This window comes from Tursiops truncatus, chromosome 18 (genome assembly GCF_011762595.2).
Source record: "Tursiops truncatus isolate mTurTru1 chromosome 18, mTurTru1.mat.Y, whole genome shotgun sequence".
In the NCBI taxonomy this organism is placed as follows: Eukaryota; Metazoa; Chordata; class Mammalia; order Artiodactyla; family Delphinidae; genus Tursiops; species Tursiops truncatus.
In genome coordinates, this window is record NC_047051.1 from 15314886 (window position 1) to 15337080 (window position 22195).

At 39.1% G+C, this 22195-nt stretch overlaps 2 protein-coding genes across 9 annotated transcripts in view; one reads left to right on the forward strand and one right to left on the reverse strand.

Annotated features, from left to right (window-relative positions):
* Positions 1–22195, forward strand: part of SLC25A15 (solute carrier family 25 member 15) — an 82437-nt gene that overhangs the window by 42947 nt on the left and 17295 nt on the right. For 2 of the 6 annotated variants that reach the window (XR_012327626.1, XR_012327628.1), the window contains exon 7: positions 2711–2838. Coding sequence is in view for 1 of the 6 variants with exons in the window: in XM_073795111.1 (XP_073651212.1) it covers positions 2711–2736 (26 nt within the window). In the remaining 5 variants the exon portion in view is untranslated. The other 4 variants (XR_012327627.1, XR_012327625.1, XR_012327629.1 and 1 more) reach the window with 4 other exon arrangements.
* TPTE2 (transmembrane phosphoinositide 3-phosphatase and tensin homolog 2) overlaps positions 1208–22195 on the reverse strand; it is a 68414-nt gene continuing 47426 nt past the window's right edge. For 2 of the 3 annotated variants that reach the window (XM_073795107.1, XM_073795108.1), the window contains 4 exons: positions 18754–18845; positions 6597–6692; positions 5257–5327; positions 1208–1604 (listed from right to left, as the gene is read on the reverse strand). In XM_073795107.1, coding sequence (XP_073651208.1) covers positions 1496–1604; positions 5257–5327; positions 6597–6692; positions 18754–18845 — 368 coding nt within the window. In that variant the 3' untranslated portion in view covers positions 1208–1495. The remainder of the gene's footprint in view (positions 1605–5256; positions 5328–6596; positions 6693–18753; positions 18846–22195) is intronic. The other variant, XM_073795109.1, reaches the window with a different exon arrangement.

Below are 22195 nucleotides of genomic sequence, written 5' to 3' on the forward strand. Positions count from 1 at the left end.
AGCTCATAATTGCCAGAAATTTCCATCCATTTTGGAGGGCTACGGAAGAGAAACCCCCAACTGTCATTTCCTTTATTTCAAAAAGCAAGATTCTGAAAAACTGGGGTTTCCCAGCTTTTGCGAGTGTTAAAGGTAGATCTTACTCCTCGCTTTTTTTTCCCATTCACCTAGGCCTGCCCGCTGATCTGCCCTCCACGGATTACAGCTGCAGGAATTTTAAAGGAGGAACCTGGGCTGCCACAATATATTTCTGTAACCCAAATTACAGGGAATAATGTAGATAACATGGAAGGAGTTTGAAAGGCTGTGTCTCCAAGAGCTCTTCCCCCAAGGGGAGTCAGATTAAGGGGAGTAGAATAACCTTTGCAGCTGCGCTCTTTGGGGGCTATTTTGAGGGGGAGAGAAGCCCCTGCATGGCCTTCCACGCCACCACGCTGGCGGCTCGGGGCTCTCCTCCCATCCCTGCTAGGTTGGCACCCACCCACCCTTCTCTATAAACTGTTGCTCTAGTTTCCCTTAAAAAATACTGACTGTGGCAACCTCCAGACCTTGTGGGGCTGCCAACCCAAGTGGCCAGTGGTTAGTGCACTGTTACAACACTGCTTAGTTGGAAGGGTTTGGGGAGTTGGGACAGACCCTATTTTTTTATCATGTGCTTTCTGCAAAGTGCAAGGTTTTTCAGGAACGAGCAGTCCGTGTTTTAGCAGAGGCACTGGTTCTCAGCATTTGCTACTTTTCATTTCCTGGTCAGTTCAACTTGGGCTGGATTGTTGGGAGTCTTGCCAATAAAAGGAAAATCACTCAAATAGTAAAGCCAACATAGAACTGTTTTCAAAGACAATTACGGCCTTAAGATAGTGGCAGTGAAAGTACTTAGAATAAAGTAGCACCTGGTACCAAAGAGAAAATGATTCCCTGTGGACACAGGACTAACCAGTGTCTATAATGAAAACTTGACCTTACTTCAGAGTTCCCCAAGCTTAGGTGAAGCTGGTTGTGAGCAGGGGTGATGGGTTTTAAAACGATCTTTGCTGCCATTCTGATGCTCGTTAATAGTTTGTAAATCAAGTAGAAGAAGGAATTAGAAATTACTTTTCTAACAAATCTGAAATTACAAATGTAAACCAAAGTAGGGAATGAATACTTGTCCAAAAATACATAGGTAAATAAACCCACAGTATTGGGGGACAATCACAATTTTTAAATGTTATTTTGATAGGAAAGTTTTATTTCTGAGTTGCTAAGTGATAACTAACGTTCCCGTGTACTGTTTCAAATTTATCTCAATACAAATGAAAACTGTGACATATGTTCTTTCAAAAAAAACTGTTGCCATTGACATTCTCTTTTGTATATATTTAATAGTTCTCAGGGACATATGTATATAATATGTAAATATATCAGCAAGGAAATAGGTTTAAAAGATACAAATAGGTAGCAAGGATTGGGAAGAACATGATTCTAGCCTAGAAGGGGAACTACACTTAGATACCAGCTACAACTTAACGTCATCAAAATATACCTCGACTGCGAACTCTGGACGGTAAATTTTCCATGCTTTTGGTTTGTGGGGATTATCCAATTCACTTCTTGAAAGATAAAGCCTAGAATAGAAAAAAAATTACATTTTATTGTAGGGCTAACAGAAAAGCCATGCTGTAGGACAGCCTTGTTGCTTTAAAAAAAACAAGCCTTGCTGGCCACCATCAGTCTCGACCCCTCCTCTGCATCTAATTAGCTTTCAAAGACCAGCTCTCCCACTTTCTCTCTTAAGACACAAAAATATCATGACCTTCAGTAACAACGTGTCACTGATCCTTTTAATATTGCCTTTTATGGAATTAATATTTAATAAATTAAATTTCTATATGTGATAAATCAGACTAGATGTGTATTAAAACCCAGTAACAAGTGTCTTTTAAATGATGAAGTTGGCATTTTGGGTAAATTAAGTCTCATAATAAAAACAGCTTTACCAAGGAGTATGGAAATTCACACGTTAAATCTTCAGAAACTATAAAAGTGAGGAGAAAAGTGATTTAGCAGGTTGCTTCTCTAATATGAACATGGTGTTTTAAAGGAAAAAACTGTGCCCTTTAGCAAGAACCACTTTTGAGAAGTAGTACCAAATGAAGTTCCACCTAGATGTCTATTTGAGGGACTTTGCTCATGTTAAGTCAAAGTTTTCTGTCTGTACATCCAGGGGAAAAAATTGGCAAAAATGTTCCATCAAATCCAAAGTTCACTCTATCAATATCCACTAAATGTGTGTGCATTGTAGGTGTTTAGGCTAGGTTTTTATTTACTGTCACCTTAGCGGACTTGAGGTGGGATTAGATGCAGTCTACATTTGAAGAAAAGGCTAGGATTGTATGTTATGGGAACTGTCAGTTCATGGCACATACAATCATAACCACTTCTTCAAAACTCTATGATTTTTTGAATATTATCTTTCCTTTTGTATTGAATGGTATGGTGATACCAATCTCAAATTTTCAGCACCACAGAATAGACGATGTGGAGAACTTCTAGATTTAGGAATGAGTTTCAGACATGATAGAGATTCTTTGGAATACTCTTCAAATCAATTACTTTTTAAAAACAGATTATCCGATTTAGTTATAAGAAAATCAGTTTTAAATGGGAGACCATTAATTTTTTGAAAGCTGTCTTCACTGATACTTACTGTGTCTTATAACTTCTGCCCTAGATGTAAGTGTGTCAACCACCTTTTAAACTAGCTGAAGCCTCCCTGGATGACACCTTCCTGTGGCATAGAATTTGGTGTTGGTCAGTCATCAGTAAATCAACACATACTGAGGACCTGCCATATTCAAGGTACTGAACAAACTCATATTAAACTTTCATGGGAGGGATTTGTTGCCACACTCAAGATTTGCTTATGGTATGTTTTATAACGCAGTCCTATGGCATGGACCTTGAGGATAATGCAACAGTGGGTCTCAAGAATAGCCATATTTTTACAATCAGAGAAGAAAAGGAATCCAAATCAGAAAAGAAGTAAAACTGTCACTGTTTGCAGATGACATGATACTCTGCATAGAGAATCCTAAAGATGCTACCAGAAAACTACTAGAGCTAATCAATGAATTTGGTAAAGTAGCAGGATACAAAATTAATGCACAGCAATGTCTTGATTCCTATACACTAATGATGAAAAATCTGAAAGAGAAATTGAGGAAACACTCCCATTCACCACTGCAACAAAAAGAATAAAATACCTAGGGATAAACCTACCTAAGGAGACAAAAGACCTGTATGCAGAAAAATATAAGACACTGATGAAAGAAATTAAAGAGGATACAAACAGATGGAGAGATATATACCATGTTCTTGGGTTGGAAGGATCAACATTGTGAAAATGAGTATACTACCCAGAGCAATCTACAGATTCAATGCAATTATCAAACTACCAATGGCATTTTTCACAAAACTAGAACAAAAAATTTCACAGTTTGTATGGAAACACAAAAGACCCCCAAATAGCCAAAGCAATCTTGAGAAAGAAAAACGGAGCTGGAGGAGTCAGGCTCCCTGACTTCAGACTATACTACAAAGCTACAGTAATCAAGACAGTATGGTACTGGCACAAACACAGAAATATAGATCAATGGAACAGAATAGAAAGCCCAGAGATAAACCCATGCACATATGGTCACCTTATCTTTGATAAAGGAGGCAAGAATATAAAATGGAGAAAAGACAGCCTCTTCAATAAGTGGTGCTGGGAAAACTGGACAGCTACATGTAAAAGAATGAAATTAGAACACTCCCTAACACCATACACAAAAATAAACTCAAAATGGATTAAAGATCTAAATGTAAGTCCAGACACTATAAAACTCTTAGAGGAAAACATAGGCAGAACACTCTATGACATAAATCACAGCAAGATCCTTTTTGACCCACCTCCTGAAACTTAAAAGCTTTTGCACAGCTAAGGAAACCATAATCAAGACCAAAAGACAACCCTCAGAATGGGAGACAATATTTGCAGATGAAGCAACTGACAAAGGATTAATCTCCAAAATATACAAGCTCAATATGAAAAATGAAGCTCAGTATCAAAAAAAAACAACCCAATCCAAAAATGGGCAGAAAGCCTAAACAGACACTTCTCCAAAGAAGGTATACAGATCGCCAACAAACACATGAAAGGATGCTCACCATCACTAATCATTAGAGAAATGCAAATCAAAACCACAATGAGGTATCACCGCACACCAGTCAGGATGGCCATCATCAAAAAATCTACAAACAATAAATGCTGGAGAGGGTGTGGTGAAAAGGGAACCTTTTTGCACTGCTGGTGGGAATGTGAATTGGTACAGCCACTATGGAGAACAGTATGGAGGTTCCTTAAAAAACTAAAAATAGAACTACCATACGACCCAGCAATCCCACTACTGGGCATATACCCTGAGAAAACCATAATTCAGAAAGAGTCATGTACCAAAATGTTCATTGCAGCTCTATTTACAATAGCCAGGACATGGAACCAACCTAAGTGTCCATCAACAGATGAATGAATAAAGAAGATGTGGCACATATCTACAATGGAATATTACTCAGCCATAAAAAGAAATGAAATTGAGTTATTTGTAGTGAGGTGGATGGACCTAGAGTCTGTCATACAGACTGAAGTAAGTCAGAAAAACAAATACTGTATGCTAAGACATATATATGGAATCTAAAAAAAAGAAAAAAATGGTTTTGATGAACCTAGGGACAGGGCAGGAATAAAGACACAACATAGAGAATGGACTTGAGGACACAGGGAGGGGGAAGGGTAAGCTGGGATGAAGTGAGAGAGGGGCATGGACATATATACAACTACCAAATGTAAAACAGATAGCTAGTGGGAAGCAGCCTCATAGCACAGGGAGATCAGCTCAGTGCTTTGTGTCCACCTAGAGGGGTGGGATAGGGATGATGGGAGGTAGATGCAGAGGGAGGAGATATGGGGATATATGTATATGTATAGCTGATTCACTTTGTTATACAGCAGAAACACAACATTGTAAAGCAATTATACTCCAATAAAGATGTTAAAGAAAAATAGCCATATTTTTTAAATAACCAGATCACAATAAGGAAGGCAATGAAGAACGGTGACTCAAGGATTTTTTGGTTTCTATAAATTGGGCTTATGGCAATTAGCAAAAGACTTGTCATTTCCTCTCACATAGACATTCGAGACTAAGCTGTTTCTACTGGATTATACCATAGCCATACCTGTTATTTTGTATAAAAGATGTATGGAACCAAAAGAAAAATGGACAGTCGTCATAGTATTTAGGAAGATCCTAAAAAGACATGGTGAAAAAAGAAAAATTAGTTCTTCGTATCCATTTTACTGTGAAAAATAATCTTTCCAAAGGGATTAAAATTCCGTTATTCATCTGTACGTTCATCAAATAACTGTAGCTATTGAATATGCAGCACTTACCATCAACATTATACTCAAGACACCAAGACAGAGACTTTGAGAGATTGCTGTTCTTTTCTCTCGCCATTTCTAGCAAAATTTTCATGGAAATGTATTTTCTCTGTGATATTTATAAATTTAGACACTGGTCTTTTAATCTGGTTTGGATAGTGCTAAACAGAATCTACTAAGGACCTATGTCTGTTTCTGCCCCAATAATATCCTACAAGGAGCAGCTACATTGGATAATTAACCACGATTGATGATGACAGAAATACCTACGATTTCTGAAAGTGCTTTCATCTCATGACCCTTGACAACCACAAAGGCCAGAAATCACCAACATCCCCTTGGCTAGCGCCCCTACACCAGTGCTTCTGCTTAGAGACCCCTGATTAAGAGAATTCAGACTGGCTCAGTTATTCAAGGGGAGCTATCCCAGCCACTTGCTTCAACACATGTACCATTTCAAACTTAGTAAATTCTCCGCCAACAGGGAGCAAGCAGGGGATGCAGGCGGGCACAGGAAATAAGCTTTAAATTGAGCAAACAGTTACACGTTGGCAGTTCTGGTTGATGATTTCATAGGAAAATGAAACTACTGGGGCTTAGAAATTTGCTATATACAGAATAATCAGGCATACATTTGATAACTGGTCAGCATAAATTATACTGTAATGACAATGGCAGATATTCTTATTTTTCATAAATATTGGATTGAATATGCTATTTTAAATGAATTCTCAATTGAGAGGAAAGCAAAATCTCCCTCACTTTCACGTATTTTGTAAGTTATGGGGAACAATGTGTTTTAAAGATACCAACCCAAAATATGATCACTGCTATGTAGTTTATAACTTTTTTTTTAACATCCGGGTTTTTGTATTTTTTTCTTATTTGAAAATTAATACATGTAAATTGTATACAATTTAGAAAACAAATGAGCAAAAATATATTTAATTACATATTTTCTTTTTTTAAAAAATATTCGATATAGAAATCTGACTTGTTTTGTCTCCCCATCCCTGACTAGGGGTTGACATCTATCATCTCCCTTGTTGGGAATTGTAGCAAAGGAAATCCCAAACCAGAATCATTCAGAAAACCAGACAAGATTAGCAGCATAAATTGTTTCTTGATTACTCACCGAAGAAGAGAGAAATTTCACTTTCACCTCATCATACAGAGGTGGACAGTTGGATAGATTAATTATTACTCTGTCTGTTTCAGCATCATGAACTATCTGTGGATGAACACATGGAATTCAGAATTATAAACCTAACTGATAATGAGACAGCAGTGAAGTTCATGTTCACTTATTGAGGCTTCTTCTATTTAATCAAGTACTCTTGGTCTCATAGCCCAATGACTACATGTATAAATGTTAATATTTATTTCTATAAAGTTGCAATACTGTTGTTAACATTTTTAACAGGCCATCGTGGTTGAGGGTTATGGTGGAACACTTGAAAAGCAAAGTATTCAATTTTGTTAGACTTTAACCAAGTAAACAATAGTGTTGAATGTGTGTCACCTAATTTTCATATGTTGGGAATACATAAGAAGCTCAATTTTAAAGCTAGTATGCATATTTAAAAAGCAATGCCTAGTTGCTCACATTTTATCAAAAATGTGTTTGCTGATGGGATCATAGGCCTTGTCTGTAGCAGACCGCTGGATGGAGTGACCAAAGGTAGGCCAAGTTTCTGGAATGAACGACTTTGAAGCTATACTGATTATTTGTTACGGGTACACCCTTGTATGATAATGACACCCACAGTGAGAAAGGTCTATGCTAGGCCCTGGGAAAAATACAAAAGAAAGTGAAGACTCTATTGATGCTTCAGGGAGTAAAACACATCAATAACAATAGCAGAATAGCATAGAACTATGTGTTAAGCTGTATGATGAAGACTCAGGGTGCCGTTGTGTGCTTCAGGGAGGCTAACAGGAGGCATAGAATGAGAAAGTGTCACCGAGGAGGTAGAAACTGAGATGGGCATGGAAGGATTTGTATAAATGAAGAGGAGCACTGAGGCAGGATCAAGATGGTGGAGTAGGAAGATGCTCCCACGACACCCCAAAACTACAGCCACGTGTGCAACAGCTCTCTGAGAATGACCTGAAGACCAGCAGAACAGCTCTCCTACAACTAAGGATATAAAGAAAAAAACACATTGAGACAGGTAGGAGGGCAGAGATGTGGTCTCATCAGGACCCGTACCCCCAACATGGCTACCCACAAACGGGAGGGGACCTCACAAACACGGAGGTTCTCCCTAAGGAGAGAGGGGTTCGAGCCCCACGTCAGGCACCCCAGCCCTAGGGACCTGCACCAGGAAGATGAGCCCCTATAACAACATCTGGTTTTGAAAACCAGCAGGGCTTGTATCCAGGAGAGCTGTAGGAAACCAAGACTCTGCTCTTAAAGGGCACAAATTCACTTACTTTGAGTCCCAGGACAGAGGCAGTACTTTGCAAAGTGCCCAGGCCACATGTGAAGTACATTCATTAACTTTAGAGTGAGTGCCAAAGGGGGGGGAAGAAACTGCCTCTGGGGAACAAAGTGCTGGCGGGCATCATTTAAAAAATTCTCCTTCTACCTAGGCTGGCCCAGCACTGGCAGGCGCCATTTCAAAACATTTGCCATCTGCCTTGCTAACACCACTCACCCCAACCCCAGCATTCCCCTGCAGACCTGCCCTGCCCAAAGCAGCTCCTCCCAGCTGCCACCCCTCCTGCCATATCCAGTGGGAGTCCTTGGCTGGTATAGTCCCCCTCCTCCCAGGGCGGGAGCCAGCCCCACTCACAATTGTACCTGCAACCATTGTGGTTGGGCCCCACAGCCAGCCACACTGGGGCCAGCCTTGCCCACCAGTGAGTGCGCAGCAGCTGTGGCCAGGCCACACAGGCAGCTGGCTTGGGGGCCAGCCCCTTCCACTAGTGTGACTGCAGCATCTGTGGCACCGTATAACAGGAGGGGCACACGCAGCCCACATGGAAAACATCCCTGGCTCTGGTGACTAGCAGGGATTGCTCTTCTGGGCCCCACAGGAAACCTTCTACATAAGGCCACTTCTTCAAAACCAGAAGCTGTAGCTCATCTACCTAATACACAGAAACAAATGAGGAGACAGGAATATGCTCCAAATGAAAGAACAAGACAAAACTGCAGGATAAGAACCAACGAAATGGACAGAAGTAATCAACCTGATAAAGTGTTCAAAGTAATACCCATAAAGATAGATACTCACCAAACTTGGAAGAAGAATGAACACAGTGAGAACTTCAACACAGATATAAAAAAGAACCAACCAGAGCTGAAGAATACAATAACTGAAAGGAACAATACAGTAGATGGAATCAAGAGCATATTAGGCACAAAAGAATGGAAAAACAACTAGTTATGTACAAGGGAACCCTTATAGGACTATCAGCTGACTTTTCAGCAGAAACTTTACAGGCCATAAGCGAATGGCACAATATATTCAAAGTACTGACAGGGAAAAACTTGTAACCAAGAATACTCTATCTGGCAAGGTTATTGTTCAGAATTGAAGGAGCAATAAAGTTTCCCTGACAAGCAGAATCTACAGGAGTTCACCACTGAACCAGTCATACAAGAAATGTTAAAAGGACTTCTTTAAGAAAAAAAGAAAAGGCCATTACTAGAAATCAGAAAACATGTAAAAGGAAAAATCTCCCTGGTAAAAGCAAACGTATAGTAAAGGCAGTGGATCAATCACTTACAAAGGTTATAAGGTTTAAAGACAAAAGTTGTAAAATCAACTATAACTACAATAATTAGTAGGTATACAAAATCAAAAGATGTAAAATGTATCAAAAACATAAAACGTGGAGTGGGGGTAGTAAAAATGTAGTGTATTTAGAATGATTTGAACTTAAGTAATCAACTTAAAATAGACTGCTATACACATAGGCTGCTATACACGAACCTCAAATTAACCACAAACCAAAAACCTAATATTGAGAAAAATTAGAAAAAGGAATTCAAACATAATGCTAAAGTCATCAAATTCCAAAGGAAGAGAGCAAGAGAAGGAGCATAGAACTGTAAAAACAACCAGAAAATAATTAACAAAATGGTATTTAGTACAACCTATCAATAATCACTTTAAATGTAAATTCTTCAGTCAAAAGACATAGGGTGACTGATGGATTAAAAAAAAAAAAGACCCATCTATATGCTGCCTACAAGAGATTCACTTCTGATCTAAAGACACACAGACTGAAAGTGAAGGGATATGAAAATATATTCCATGCAAATAGAAACAAAAATTTGGGGTAGCAATACTTATACAAAATAGACTTTGTAAAAGAACATTCTCTAACACCATGTACAACAACTCAAAATGGATTAAAGACCTAAATGTAAGACTGGATACTATAAAACTCCTAGAGGAAAACATAGGCAGAACACTCTTTGATGTAAATTATAGCAATAATTCTTTGGATCTGTCTCCTAAATCAAAGGAAACAAAAGCAAAAATAAATAAATGGGACCTAATTAAGCATATAAGCTTTTGCATAGCAATGGAAACCAATGACAAAATGAAGAGACAACCTACTGAATGGGGAAAAATATTTGTAAATGATATGACTGATAAGGGGTTAATATCCAAAATATATAAGCAGCTCCTACAACTCAACATTAAAAAAAAAAAAGGCAATTAAATGGGCAGAAGACCTGAACAGAGATTTTTCCAGAGAGGACGTGAAGATGGCCAACAGGCACATGAAAAGATGCTCAACATTGTTAATCATCAGATAAGTGCAAATTAAAACCACAATGAGATATCACCTCAAACCTGTCAGAATGGCTATCATCAAAAAGAAGACAAGCCTCTTCAATAAGTGGTGCTGGGAAAACTGGACAGCTACATATAAAAGAATGAAATTAGAACACTACCTAACACCATACACAAAAATAAACTCCAAATGGATTAAAGACTTAAATGTAAGACCAGACACTATAAACTCTTAGAGGAAAACATAGGAAAACACTCTTTGACATAAACCACAGCAAGATCATTTTTGACCCACCTCTTAGAGTAACAAATAAAAACAAAAATAAACAAATGGGACTTAATTAAACTTAAAAGCTTTTGCACAGCAAAGGAAACCATAAACAAGATGAAAAGACAACCCTCAGAATGGGAGAAAATATTTGCAAATGAAACAATGGACAAAGGATTAATCTCCAAAATATACAAACAGCTCAAGGAGTTCAATAACAACAACAACAAAAATCCAGTTAAAGAATGGGCAGAAGACCTAAATAGACATTTCACAAGAAAGGTATACAGATGGCCAAAAGGCACATGAAAAGATGCTCAACATCACTAATCATTAGAGAGGTGCAAATCAGAACTACAATGAGGTCACCTCATGCCAGTCAGAATGGCCATTATCAAAAAATCTAGAAACAGTAAATGCTGGAAAGGGTGTGGTGAAAAAGGAACCCTCATGCACTGTTGGTGGGAATGTAAATTGATACAACCACTATGGAAAACAGTATGGAGGTTCCTTAAAAAACTAAACTAAAAACTAAAAATAGAACTACCATATGACCCAGCAATCCCACTACTGGGCATATACCCTGAGAAAACCATAATTCAAAAAGAGACATGGGGCTTCCCTGGTGGTGCAGTGGTTAAGAATCCCCCTGCCAGTGAAGGGGACACGGGTTCAAGCCCTGGTCCAGGAAGACCCCACACGCCGCGGAGCAACTAAGCCCATGCGCCACAACTACTGAGCCTGCGCTCCAGAGCCCACGAGCCACAACTCCTGAAGCCCAGGCGCCTAGAGCCCGTGCTCTGCAACAAGAGAAGCCACTGTGAAGAGAGCCCATGCACTGCAATGAAGAGTATCCCCTGCTCACTGCAACTAGAGAAAACCCATGCACAGCAACAAAAACCCAACACAGCCAAAAAAAAAAAAAAAAAAAAAGACATGTACCACAATGTTCATTGCAGCACTATTTACAATAGCCAGGACATGGAACCAACCTAAATGTCCATTGACAGATGAATGGATAAAGAAGATGTGGCACATATATACAATGGAATATTAATCATAAACAGAAACAAAATTGAGTTATTTGTACTGAGGTGGATGGACCTAGAGTCTGTCGTACAGAGCAAAGTAAGTCAGAAAGAGAAAAACAAATACTGTATGCTAACACATATATATGGAATCTGAAAAAAATATATATATATGGTACTGATGAACCTAGTTGCAGGGCAGGAATAAAGAGGTAGACATAGGAAATGGACTTGAGAATATGGGGGGGAGGGCAAAGCTGGGGCGAAGTGACAGTAGCATCGACGTACATACACTACTGAATGTAAAATAGTTGGCGGGTGGGAAGCAGCAGCATTAGCACAGGGAGATCTGCTCGGTACTTTGCAATGACCTAGAGGGGTGGGATAGGGAGGGTGGGAGGGAGGCTCAAGAGGGAGGGGATATGGGGACGTGTATGCACATGGCTGATTTGCTTTGTTATGCAACAGAAACTAACACAGTATTGTGAAGCAATTATACTCCAATAAAGATTTAAAAAAAGAAGACAACCAATGTTGGCAAGGATGTGGAGAAAAGGGACCCTTCATACACTGTTGGTGGGAAAGTAAATTGGTGCAGTAACTGTGGCAAATAGTATGGAGGCTTCTCAAAAAACCAAAAAATATAACTATCATGTGACCAAGCAATCCACTCCTGGGTATGTATACAGAAAAAAAACCCACTAATTCAAAAAGATACATGCACTCCAATGTTTATAGCAGCATTATTTACAATTGCCAAGATATGGAAGCAACCTAAATGTCCATCAACAGATGAATGGATAAAGATATATATATATACACACACATATATACCACACAGTGGAATACTACTTAGCCATAAAAAAGAACAATTTGCTACTTGCAACAACATGGATGGACTTTGAGGGTATTATGCTAAGTGAAATAAGTCAGAGTAAGACAAATACTGTATGATATCCTTTATATGTGGAATATAAAAAATAAAACAAACTAGGGAATATAACAAAAGAAACAGACTCACAGATATAAAACAAACTAGTGGTTCCCAGTGGGAAGATGGAAGGGGGAGGGGCAAGATAGGGGTAGGGGACTAAGAGGTACAAATTATGTATAAAATAAATAAGCTACAAGGATATATTGTATAACACAGGGAATATAGCCAATATTTTATAATAACTGTGAATGAAGTATAACCTTTAAAAATTGTGAATCACTATGTTGTACATCTGTAACTTATATAATATTGTCCATCGACTATAATTCAATTTAAAAAATCCCCAAAAATAAAACCAATTTTTAAAAACAAAGGCTGTGGGAGTTCCCTGGTGGCACAGTGGTTAAGAATCTGCCTGCCAGTGCAGAGGACACAGGTTCAAGCCCTGGTCTGGGAAGATCCCACATGCCATGGAGCAGCTAAGCCCATGTGCCACAACTACTGAGCCTGCGCTCTAGAGACCACAAGCGACAACTACTGATCCCACATGCCACAACTACTGAAGCCCACGTGCCTAGAGCCTGTATTCTGCAACAAGAGAAGCCACCACAATGAGAAGCCACCACAATGAGAAGCCCGTGCACCGCAACAGAGTAGCCCCCACTCGCTGCAACTAGAGAAAAGCCATGCACAGCAACGAAGACCCAATGCAGCCAAAAATAAATAAATAAATGTATACAAAACAAAAAAAGGCTCTAACAATAATAGACCAAGGAAAAAAAAGCATTACATAATGATAAAGGGTTCAATCCAACAAGAGTATATAACACTTGTAGATATTTATGCACTCAACATAGGCATACCTAAATAGGTAAAGCTAATATTAACAGACATAAAAGAGAAATTGACAGTAATACAATAATAATATGGACTTTAATATCCCACTTACAGCAATGAACAGATCATCCAGGCAGAAAGTCAATAAAGAAACTGGCTTTAAATGACACATTAGACCAAATGAACTTAATAGATTATAAAAAACATTCTACGCCCAAACAGCAGAATATAATTCTTTTTAAGTGTACATGGAACACTCTTCAGGATAGATCACATGTTAGGCCACAAAACAAGTCTAAATAAAGTTAAGATTAAAATCATACCAAGCATCTTTTCTGACCTCAACAGTATCAAACTTGAAATTGACTATAAGAAGAAAACTAGAAAAAAAACACACACACAAACACATGGAGACTAAACAACATGCTACTAAACAATCCAATGGGTCACTGAAGAAATCAGAGAAAATTTTAAAAATACCTTAAGACAAATGAAAATGGAAACACAACATTCCAAAATCTCTGGGACACAGCAAAAGGAGTTCTAAAAAGCAAGTTCATAGCAATACAGACCAAACTCAAGAAACAAAATCTCAATCTAACCTTAGCCCTAAAGGAGGTAGAAAAAGAATGAAGTCCAAAGTTAGTAGAATGGAAAAAATCATGAAGATCAGAACAGAAACAGAGATTTTTTAAAAATAGAAAAGATAATTAAACTAAGAACTGGTTCTTTGAAAAGATAAACAAAACTGACAAACCTTTATCCAGACTCATCAAGGAAAAAAAAGGGAGAGGGCCCAAATAAATAAAATCAGAAATGAAAGAGAAGTTACAACTGATACCATAGAAATACAAAGGATCATATGAAACTACAGCAACAAATTAGAAAACCTAGGAGAAATAGATAAACTCCTAGAAACACACAATCTTCCAAAACAGTCAAGAAGAAATAGAAAATCCAAATAGGTAGATTTCTAATAATGATATTGAATCAGCAATCAGAAAACTCCCAGTAAAGTCCAGGACCAGACAGGTTCACAGGTGAATTCTACCAAACATTTAAAGAAGAGTAAATACCTATCCTTCATCAAAATATTCCAGACTTGGGGCTTCCCTGGTGGCACAGTGGTTGAGAGTCCGCCTGCCGATGCAGGGGACACGGGTTCGTGCCCCGGTCCGGGAAGATCCCACATGCCGCGGAGCGGCTGGGCCTGTGAGCCATGGCCGCTGAGCCTGCGCGTCCGGAGCCTGTGCTCCGTGACAGGAGAGGCCACAACAGTGAGAGGCCCGCATACAGCAAAAAACAAAAAAAAAGACCATATGTAACAAACCCACAGCTAATATTATACTCAGTGTTGAAAAGTTGAAAGCTTTTCCTTAAGATCAGGAACAAGACAAGGATGCCCACTCTTGCTTTTATTGAACCAAGTATTAGAAGTCCTAGCCCCAGCAATTAGACAGTAAAAAGAAATAACACACATCTAAATTGGAAAGGAAGAAGTAAAACTCACTATTTGCTGATGGCATGTACTATATATAGGAAACGCTAAAGACTCCACCAAAAAACTTCAAATAAATGAATTCAGTGAAGTTGCAGGATACAAAATTAATGTATAGAAATCTGTTGCATTTCAATACACTAATAATGAACTATCAGAAATATAAATTAAGAAACTCCCATTTAAAATTGCATCTAAAAGAGGAAAATAATTAGGAATACGTTTAACCAAGGAAGTGAAAGACCTGAACTCTGAAAACTGTAAGACATTGATGAAAGACATAAATGTGACACAATTAAATGGAAAGGTATACTGTGCTTATGGATTGGAAGAATTCATATTGTTAAAATGTCTATGCTACTACCCAAAGCAATATACAAATTCAATGTAATCCCTATTAAAATACCAATAGCATTTTTCACAGAACTAGAATCCTAAAATTTGTGTGGAACCACAAAAGACCCCAAATAGCCAAAGTAATCTTTAAAAGAACAAAACTAGAGGTATCAGTTTTTCTGACTTCAAACTATATCACGGAGTTATAGTATTCAAAACAGTTGTTACTGGAACAAAAACAAATACATAGATCAATGGAACAGAATAGAGAGGCCAGAAAAAAATCCACACACTTATGGTCAATTAATCTACAACAGAGAAGACAAGAATATACAAAGTGGAAAAGGATCTCTTCAATAAGCAGTGTTGGAAAAACTGGACAGTTAACATGCAAAAGAATGAATCTGGACCACTACCTTACACCACATATGACAATAAAGTTAAAATGGATTAAAAATTTGAATGTAAGACCTGAAACCATAAAACTTCTAGAAGAAAGCACAGGCAGTCAGCTCTTTGACTTTGATCTTAGTGATACCTTTATGGATCCGTCTCCTCAGGCAAGGACAACAAAAGCAAAAATAAACAAGTGGGACTACATCAAACTAAAATGCTTTTGCACAGTGAAGGAATCCTGCAATAAAATGGAAAGCTAATCTATTGAATGGGAGAAGATACTTGTAAATTATGTATCCAATAGAGGTTAATATCCAGAATATAAAAATAACTCATACAACTTAGAAAGGAAACATCAAAAAAAGAAACAATCCAATTGAAAAATGGGCAGAGGACCTAGAACAGACATTTTTCTAAAGGAGACATATAGACGGCCAACGGGCACATGAAAAAATGATCATTACTAATCATCAGGGAAATGCAATTCAAAACCAGAACATCACCTCATACCTGTCAGAATGACTATTATCAAAAGGACAAAAAATAACGTTGGTGAAGGTGTGGAAAAAAAGAAACCCTCTTTCACTGTTGGTGGGAATGTAAATTGGTGCAGCCACTATGGAAAGGAGTATGGAGGTTCCTCAAAAACTTAAAAATGGAACTACCACATGATTGGACAATTCCACTTCTGGGTATTTATCCAAAAAAAAAATCGACAATACTAATTCGAAAAGATATATGCACCCCTATGTTCACTGTAGCATTATTTACAATAGCCAAGATATGGAAGCAACCTAAGTCCATCAATAAAGAAAATGTGAGGTATATATGTGTGTGTGTGTGTGTGTGTATATATATATATATATGCACATGTATGTATATATGAATATTATCCATAACAAGAATGAAATCTTTCATTTGTGACACCATGGATGGACTTAGAAGGTGTTATGCTAAGTGAATTAAGTCAAAGAAAAATACTGCATGATTTCACTTACATGTAGAATCTAAAAAAAAAATGAACATAACAAAACAGAAGCAGACTCATAGATAGAGAACAAACTGGTGGTTGGCAGGGGATAGGAGGATGGGTGAAATAGGTGAAGGGGATTAAGAGGCATAAACTTCCAGTTATAAAATAAATAAGTCATGGGGATGTAATATACAGAATAGGGAATATAGTCAATAATGTTGTAATAACTTTAAATGGTGGTGACAGATGGTAACTATACGGTGATCATCTCATAATGTATATAAAATGTCAAATCACTGTGCTGTACACCTGAAACTAATATAATATTGTATGTCAATTATACTTCAATTTTTAAAAAAGAGGAGCTCTGTAAAGAGAATCCAGTTCAGACAGGGGACTGGGAGGGCAGGGCTGGAGGAGGGGGAAAAGACCAGCAAAAACAGGAAGCAGAAATTAGAGTGTTGTGTTCCAAGGGCCAGAGGGGACCCAGTCTACCTGGCATGGAGGCCGCAGGCCATGTTACTAATGCGAATAAGCTCAGGTATGATAGGGCTATATCTTGAGAATTCAAGACCCAGGAAAATAAGAATGAAGTTGTTGAAAGTTATAGTGGAGCATTTCCTAGGTGATAAAGCTGGCCTGGTAATTATCACATCTAACATTTATTTAGTGATGTATGACTCACAAAGCAACTTCACATATATTATCTAATTCAATCCTCACAACCCTTGAGATGTAACCTTTATTTTACAGATAAGAATACTGAGCCAGAAGGACTTCCTTGGCGGTCCAGTGGTTAAGACTCCACGCTTCCACTGCAGGGGGCATGGGTTCAATCCCTGGTTGGGAAAGTAAGATCCTGCATGCCTCACAGCCAGAAAAAAAAAAAAAAAAAGAATATTGCGCCAAAGATATTAACTAGCTTTGACCGTGGGTGCACAGTGTGTCTTCTGCTCTAGCTACAGCTTTTTACAATGAGAGCAGTATTTCAGGATGCGTATTGCAGGACCCTATATACTGCCCTGTATAAGGAGAAAGCAAAGGTAAGGAGACCGTTGTAGAAGTCTAGGCATGAGCAAATGAGGTCCTGGACCGGGTAGTGGCAATGGGAACAGACAGGAAGGGAGCGAGTGAAGAGAGATTCCAGTCGTCTCATCAGCAGGAATTGGTGACTAACTGGATTTAGGGGCCGCGGGCAAAGAGAGAGATGATACCAGATCTGAAAGTCTGAGTAAGAGAATGCTGGTGTCATTTGCAGAAGCAGATGAAAAGTTCATTGGATAAATTTGGATTGACAACTGTGTTTGAATTGCTGGGGTAGAGAATGCCCACGTTGCAGCTCCTGCGTCTACCCCGTGTATGGGGCTCATAAATACGTGTCAAGTGAATGAAAGAAGATATTATAATTGAAAGTAGGGGAACGGATGTGTAGAACCAAGAATAGAGTATGTGTGGAGATAAGGCCAGAAAGCCAGGGATGAGGCTTGGGGGGAGTGCCCCCTCCCGGGGGTCAGGGGAGTAAAAAGAAGGAAGAGGAGAGGTAATAGGAGAACTAGAGACCAAAGCCTGAGAAAGAATCTTAAAAGTTTATATTTCTTACACCCATGAAGGAAGCTTTCCTGTTGCTCCAGGAAAGGTCTGTAGTCTTAACCATTTCTTCAGCCTTTAAGAAAACTGACTATTTGGTCCCAAAGAGATTCCTCCCCAATCCATACACCCCTGCATTGTTTCTCACAGTGCAGTCCCACAGGATATCTGAGTTAGAATCACTTGAGACATTGCTAAGTCTAGAGATTCCTGGGCCCCTTTCCAGATTTCCTGAATCACACTTTGGGGGTATAACTTAGGAATCTGCATCTTTACCAGTCTCTAGGTGATTTTCATGCCCATTAAAATTTCAGAATCAGTGCCATATAATAAAAATGACCAAGAAGAAGAGAATATGGCTAAAAGTGACCAGATGCATGAATCTAAAACTCTGACAGATTCTGGGAACATGCTTGGCATTTGTGGAAAAGGGAAAGGCAAAGCACCACTCTGAACTGAAAATATATTCTGGAAAACTATTTCCCCTGAAAACTATTTTGAACAGTAAATTTAACTCTTGACTCAAATCCAAACCCAGGGACACCAAGTTGGATGGTAACCAGAAAGCAACACGGCCCCTCCCTGTGGTGAGTGATGGTTTGGGGAGGGCAACATGCTGATTTGACATTGAGATGTAAAACAAACACTAGAATTTTCAGTTTCCATGCTTTCTCTTACCCCACAGTTTTTGGAAGCAGAACAGAAAAAGACAGGCTTTCGTTGCATTATTATCTGTACTTTTAGGTCATTTCCATTGCCTTTTCCAACACCTGAATGAAATTAAAAAGTTAGGCTGGTTAGAGCAAAGATCAAAATGTCTCACCAATTAACAATACAGATTAAAAAGAGAAAAAATTATCCCAGCTAACAATGTGTCAATATTGAATCATTTGGCTCTTGTATGGATTTTGTCTTTGAAAGACAAGGCTTCAAAAGTTCAGTTCTGTCCCCTAAAGCAGAATTTATAAGGCTGGAGAAAAAAAAAAAAGACATTGTTCAGCTTCTAAGATTTGGAATCCCATCGCTTCACCTTCATAGAAAAAAAAAATTAGGGAAGGGGACGTGCAACCTTTCTTGTTGATGTGTTGCTTTCTTCAGACTTCTAATTGTGATGTTTCTTAATAATAAATAGTCTAACTTCCTCTTGCCCTAGTTTAAATCCAGTTTATGGAAAATATAGGAGAGCTGTATCCAAACGTTCCTGCTATGTTCAGCATATATTTACAGACAAATGGTTTCTTCTCCCTTTTTTTTTTTCAATTTAATTGACCCACTTACTTCAGCATTTCATGAAAGGGCTGGTTTCTCAAGCCTCCAATTAATTTTTCCGGCTTTCCTTTCCACCCTGCATGTTTCACTTAAATATGCACAGAACTAAAGGTACAGAACTAAAACAAATATTCTAATAAAGTCATATATCCATCATTCTTAATTGTTATATTAAGTTTGTTTTGTGTTCATTTAATTTTGTTCTCACTAACACAATTAATTTGTCATGAGGAATCATGGTTTCTTTGCCTCAGTTCCCTCTGTCCCATCCACCTGCAGAACTTCTTTCTACGGATGTCAACAGAAGTCAGTGAAACGTAGAGCTAAACCAAGTCGAACACTTATCACATGACAGGAAAAGGGAATTGCTTTATGAGCTTAAATTAATTCCCACACAATTTAAAAATTTTTAAATAATTTAAGTATATTTGCATGATTTAAAAATAAAAGGTATAAAAGGCATGAAGTGAAAAGTCTCCATTTTCCCTATCTCCCACCTGTTTAGTTCTCCAGCCCCAGCTAATCCCTATTACTAGTTTCTAGTTTTTCATGCATGTGTAATCAAATATGAATATAGATTCTCCCAGAGGTTTTATGTGTGTATATACACACAAACAAATGTATTCTCCTTCTGTTTTACAGAAATTGTTGCATGCCATAGCCCTGTCCTGTACATGCATTTTTTAACACATCAAAAATTTTAACTTATTACTAAGGAACCAGTAAAATGCTACAGTTGTTTCAAAGTACTGCACATTTACGGGCAGATAAGGAATGATGAAATGAATTTACAAATAAATACGAAACAGGTCAATAATCAGTTGCATTCTGCTAGACACAACTAATTTGCATTTTTATGTACAAAAGTTATTTGCATTATTATCAGTTTTCTACACCTTAGAGTTGTAAAATAGCTTAAAGACCATGAAAGGTGAAGGTAACCCTGGAGGTGGGCCTAGAGAAGACACTGCCCATTTCAGAATCTATCACACTTTTTCCTGACAGTCTGTTGTGATCGTAATCTCACAGGAAGATGATTCTTTAGGGCTTTTTGTTGTTGTTGCTGTTCTTTCATTTGAAACATACTCCTCTGTCTTCTCATTTTGTTTACCTTTCTCTGTCTCTATGAAATGAAGTGAATCAGTTACCTAGCCCAGTCTTGAAGGCGTGCCCTTGTGCAGGACTGTGCAGCCTGCGTATGCTCAGTGGCTTTGGTGGGAGAAGTGAGCACAGGTCCCGTGGGCCCCTGGGGTCCACCACCTTGGTGGGAAGCGGGGCTGGAGATGGAGGGGCTGGAGCCGGAGCCGGGTGCGACCCTGTGTGTGAGAGAGACGGCAGTCTCCACCTGGGTTTGGGGTGCAGCGGGGGCTCAAGGGTTTGGGGCTGCACTTCTGTGCTGGTTGTACATTTTCCCCACTGTGCACCCTTGGTTAGAGGCTGGGTCAGGGCCGGAGGGGTTGGTGCCTCACTGCTGAGCTGGTTTCTTTCCTGCTGGCAGTGTCAGTCCCTGCCCTGGAGTAGTTTCACTCCTCCTAAATGTGGGCAGCGACTGAGCACTGGCCAAGGCTGCTTTCTCCCCGGTCAGAGTTTTCAGGCTGCTGCGTCTGCCAGGATGGGGGTATAAGCAAGCACGCACTCTCTGAGTGAGGGCTCAGTGTCTTACAGCCTCCCATGAGCCCCACTGGCTTTCGAAGCAGCTAAGGGCACTCATCCTCCTGGTGTCAGACCCCAGGGCTGGAGTGCCAAACGTGTGGCTCAAACCCCTTGCTCCCCAGGGAGGCTCCCCAAGCCCATGACAGCCCCCTCCACGTCTGGGTCCCCCACCAAGGGTGCAGGTCTCGACCAGATCACTTCTCCTCCCTTCCTACCAGACTCCGTGTGGATTTTTCTTTACAGCTGTAGCCGTAGAAGGGCCTTTCTGCCAGCCTCCAGGTAGCTCCACAGGTAGTTGTATTTTTGATGTGTTCATGGGGGGAGGTAAGCTCAGCATCCTCCTACTTCATCACCTTGATCTCCCTCAAAGGGGATAATTCTTATTCCAAAAGAAGGCTGCTGTCATTGGGTTTGGCCTGCTTATTTACGTGGGTGCAGCAAGAATTTTGGCATACCAGGCAGGCCTTCTTAAGTGGGCTCTGCCAGCCGAGGCCCACACCGTAAGAACAGCTGCAAAGGGCACAACTTTCTGTCTGGAAGCCTTTATGAGGGATCTCAAATTAGACTTTTAAAATCCTCTATTTTATGTTAGCCTGAGATGAGGAAACCAAACCCATTAAACTCTCCACCAGTTTTCACCTGCAGTACTTAGAAATCTGCGTTAGTTCCTCTGTTCTCTAGATCTGCACTTTACAGTTTTAACTGAACAATATCTCCACAGAGGTTAAGTAAAATTCAAACTATGAAGAGAGAAGTCACAGTCTTAGGATATGATATCAGACTGGGACAGTATATGAAATGCTAGAACTTATTAAAACCATTTTTAAGCTTAGAAGTTTGAGAAACTATTCCTATTCTCACTGTTCACGTTAGAGAAAACGCATCAAAACTCCATCAGACTAAATGCCTTTTTGCCTGTTTGGAATAGTTTAATACTCACAGAGGTTTGTATAGATACTGTTACAGGGTTACCTCGGAGATACTGTGGGTTCGGTTCCAGACCACTGCAATACAGCGAATATCGCAACAAAGCGAGTCACACGAACGTTTTTGCTTTCCCAGTGCACACAAAAAGTTATGTTTACACTATACTGTCGTCTATTTAGTGTGCAATAGCATTATGTCTAAGAAAACTATGTACGTACCTTCATTAAAACATACTTGATCGGGACTTCCCTGGTGGCGCAGTGGTTAAGAA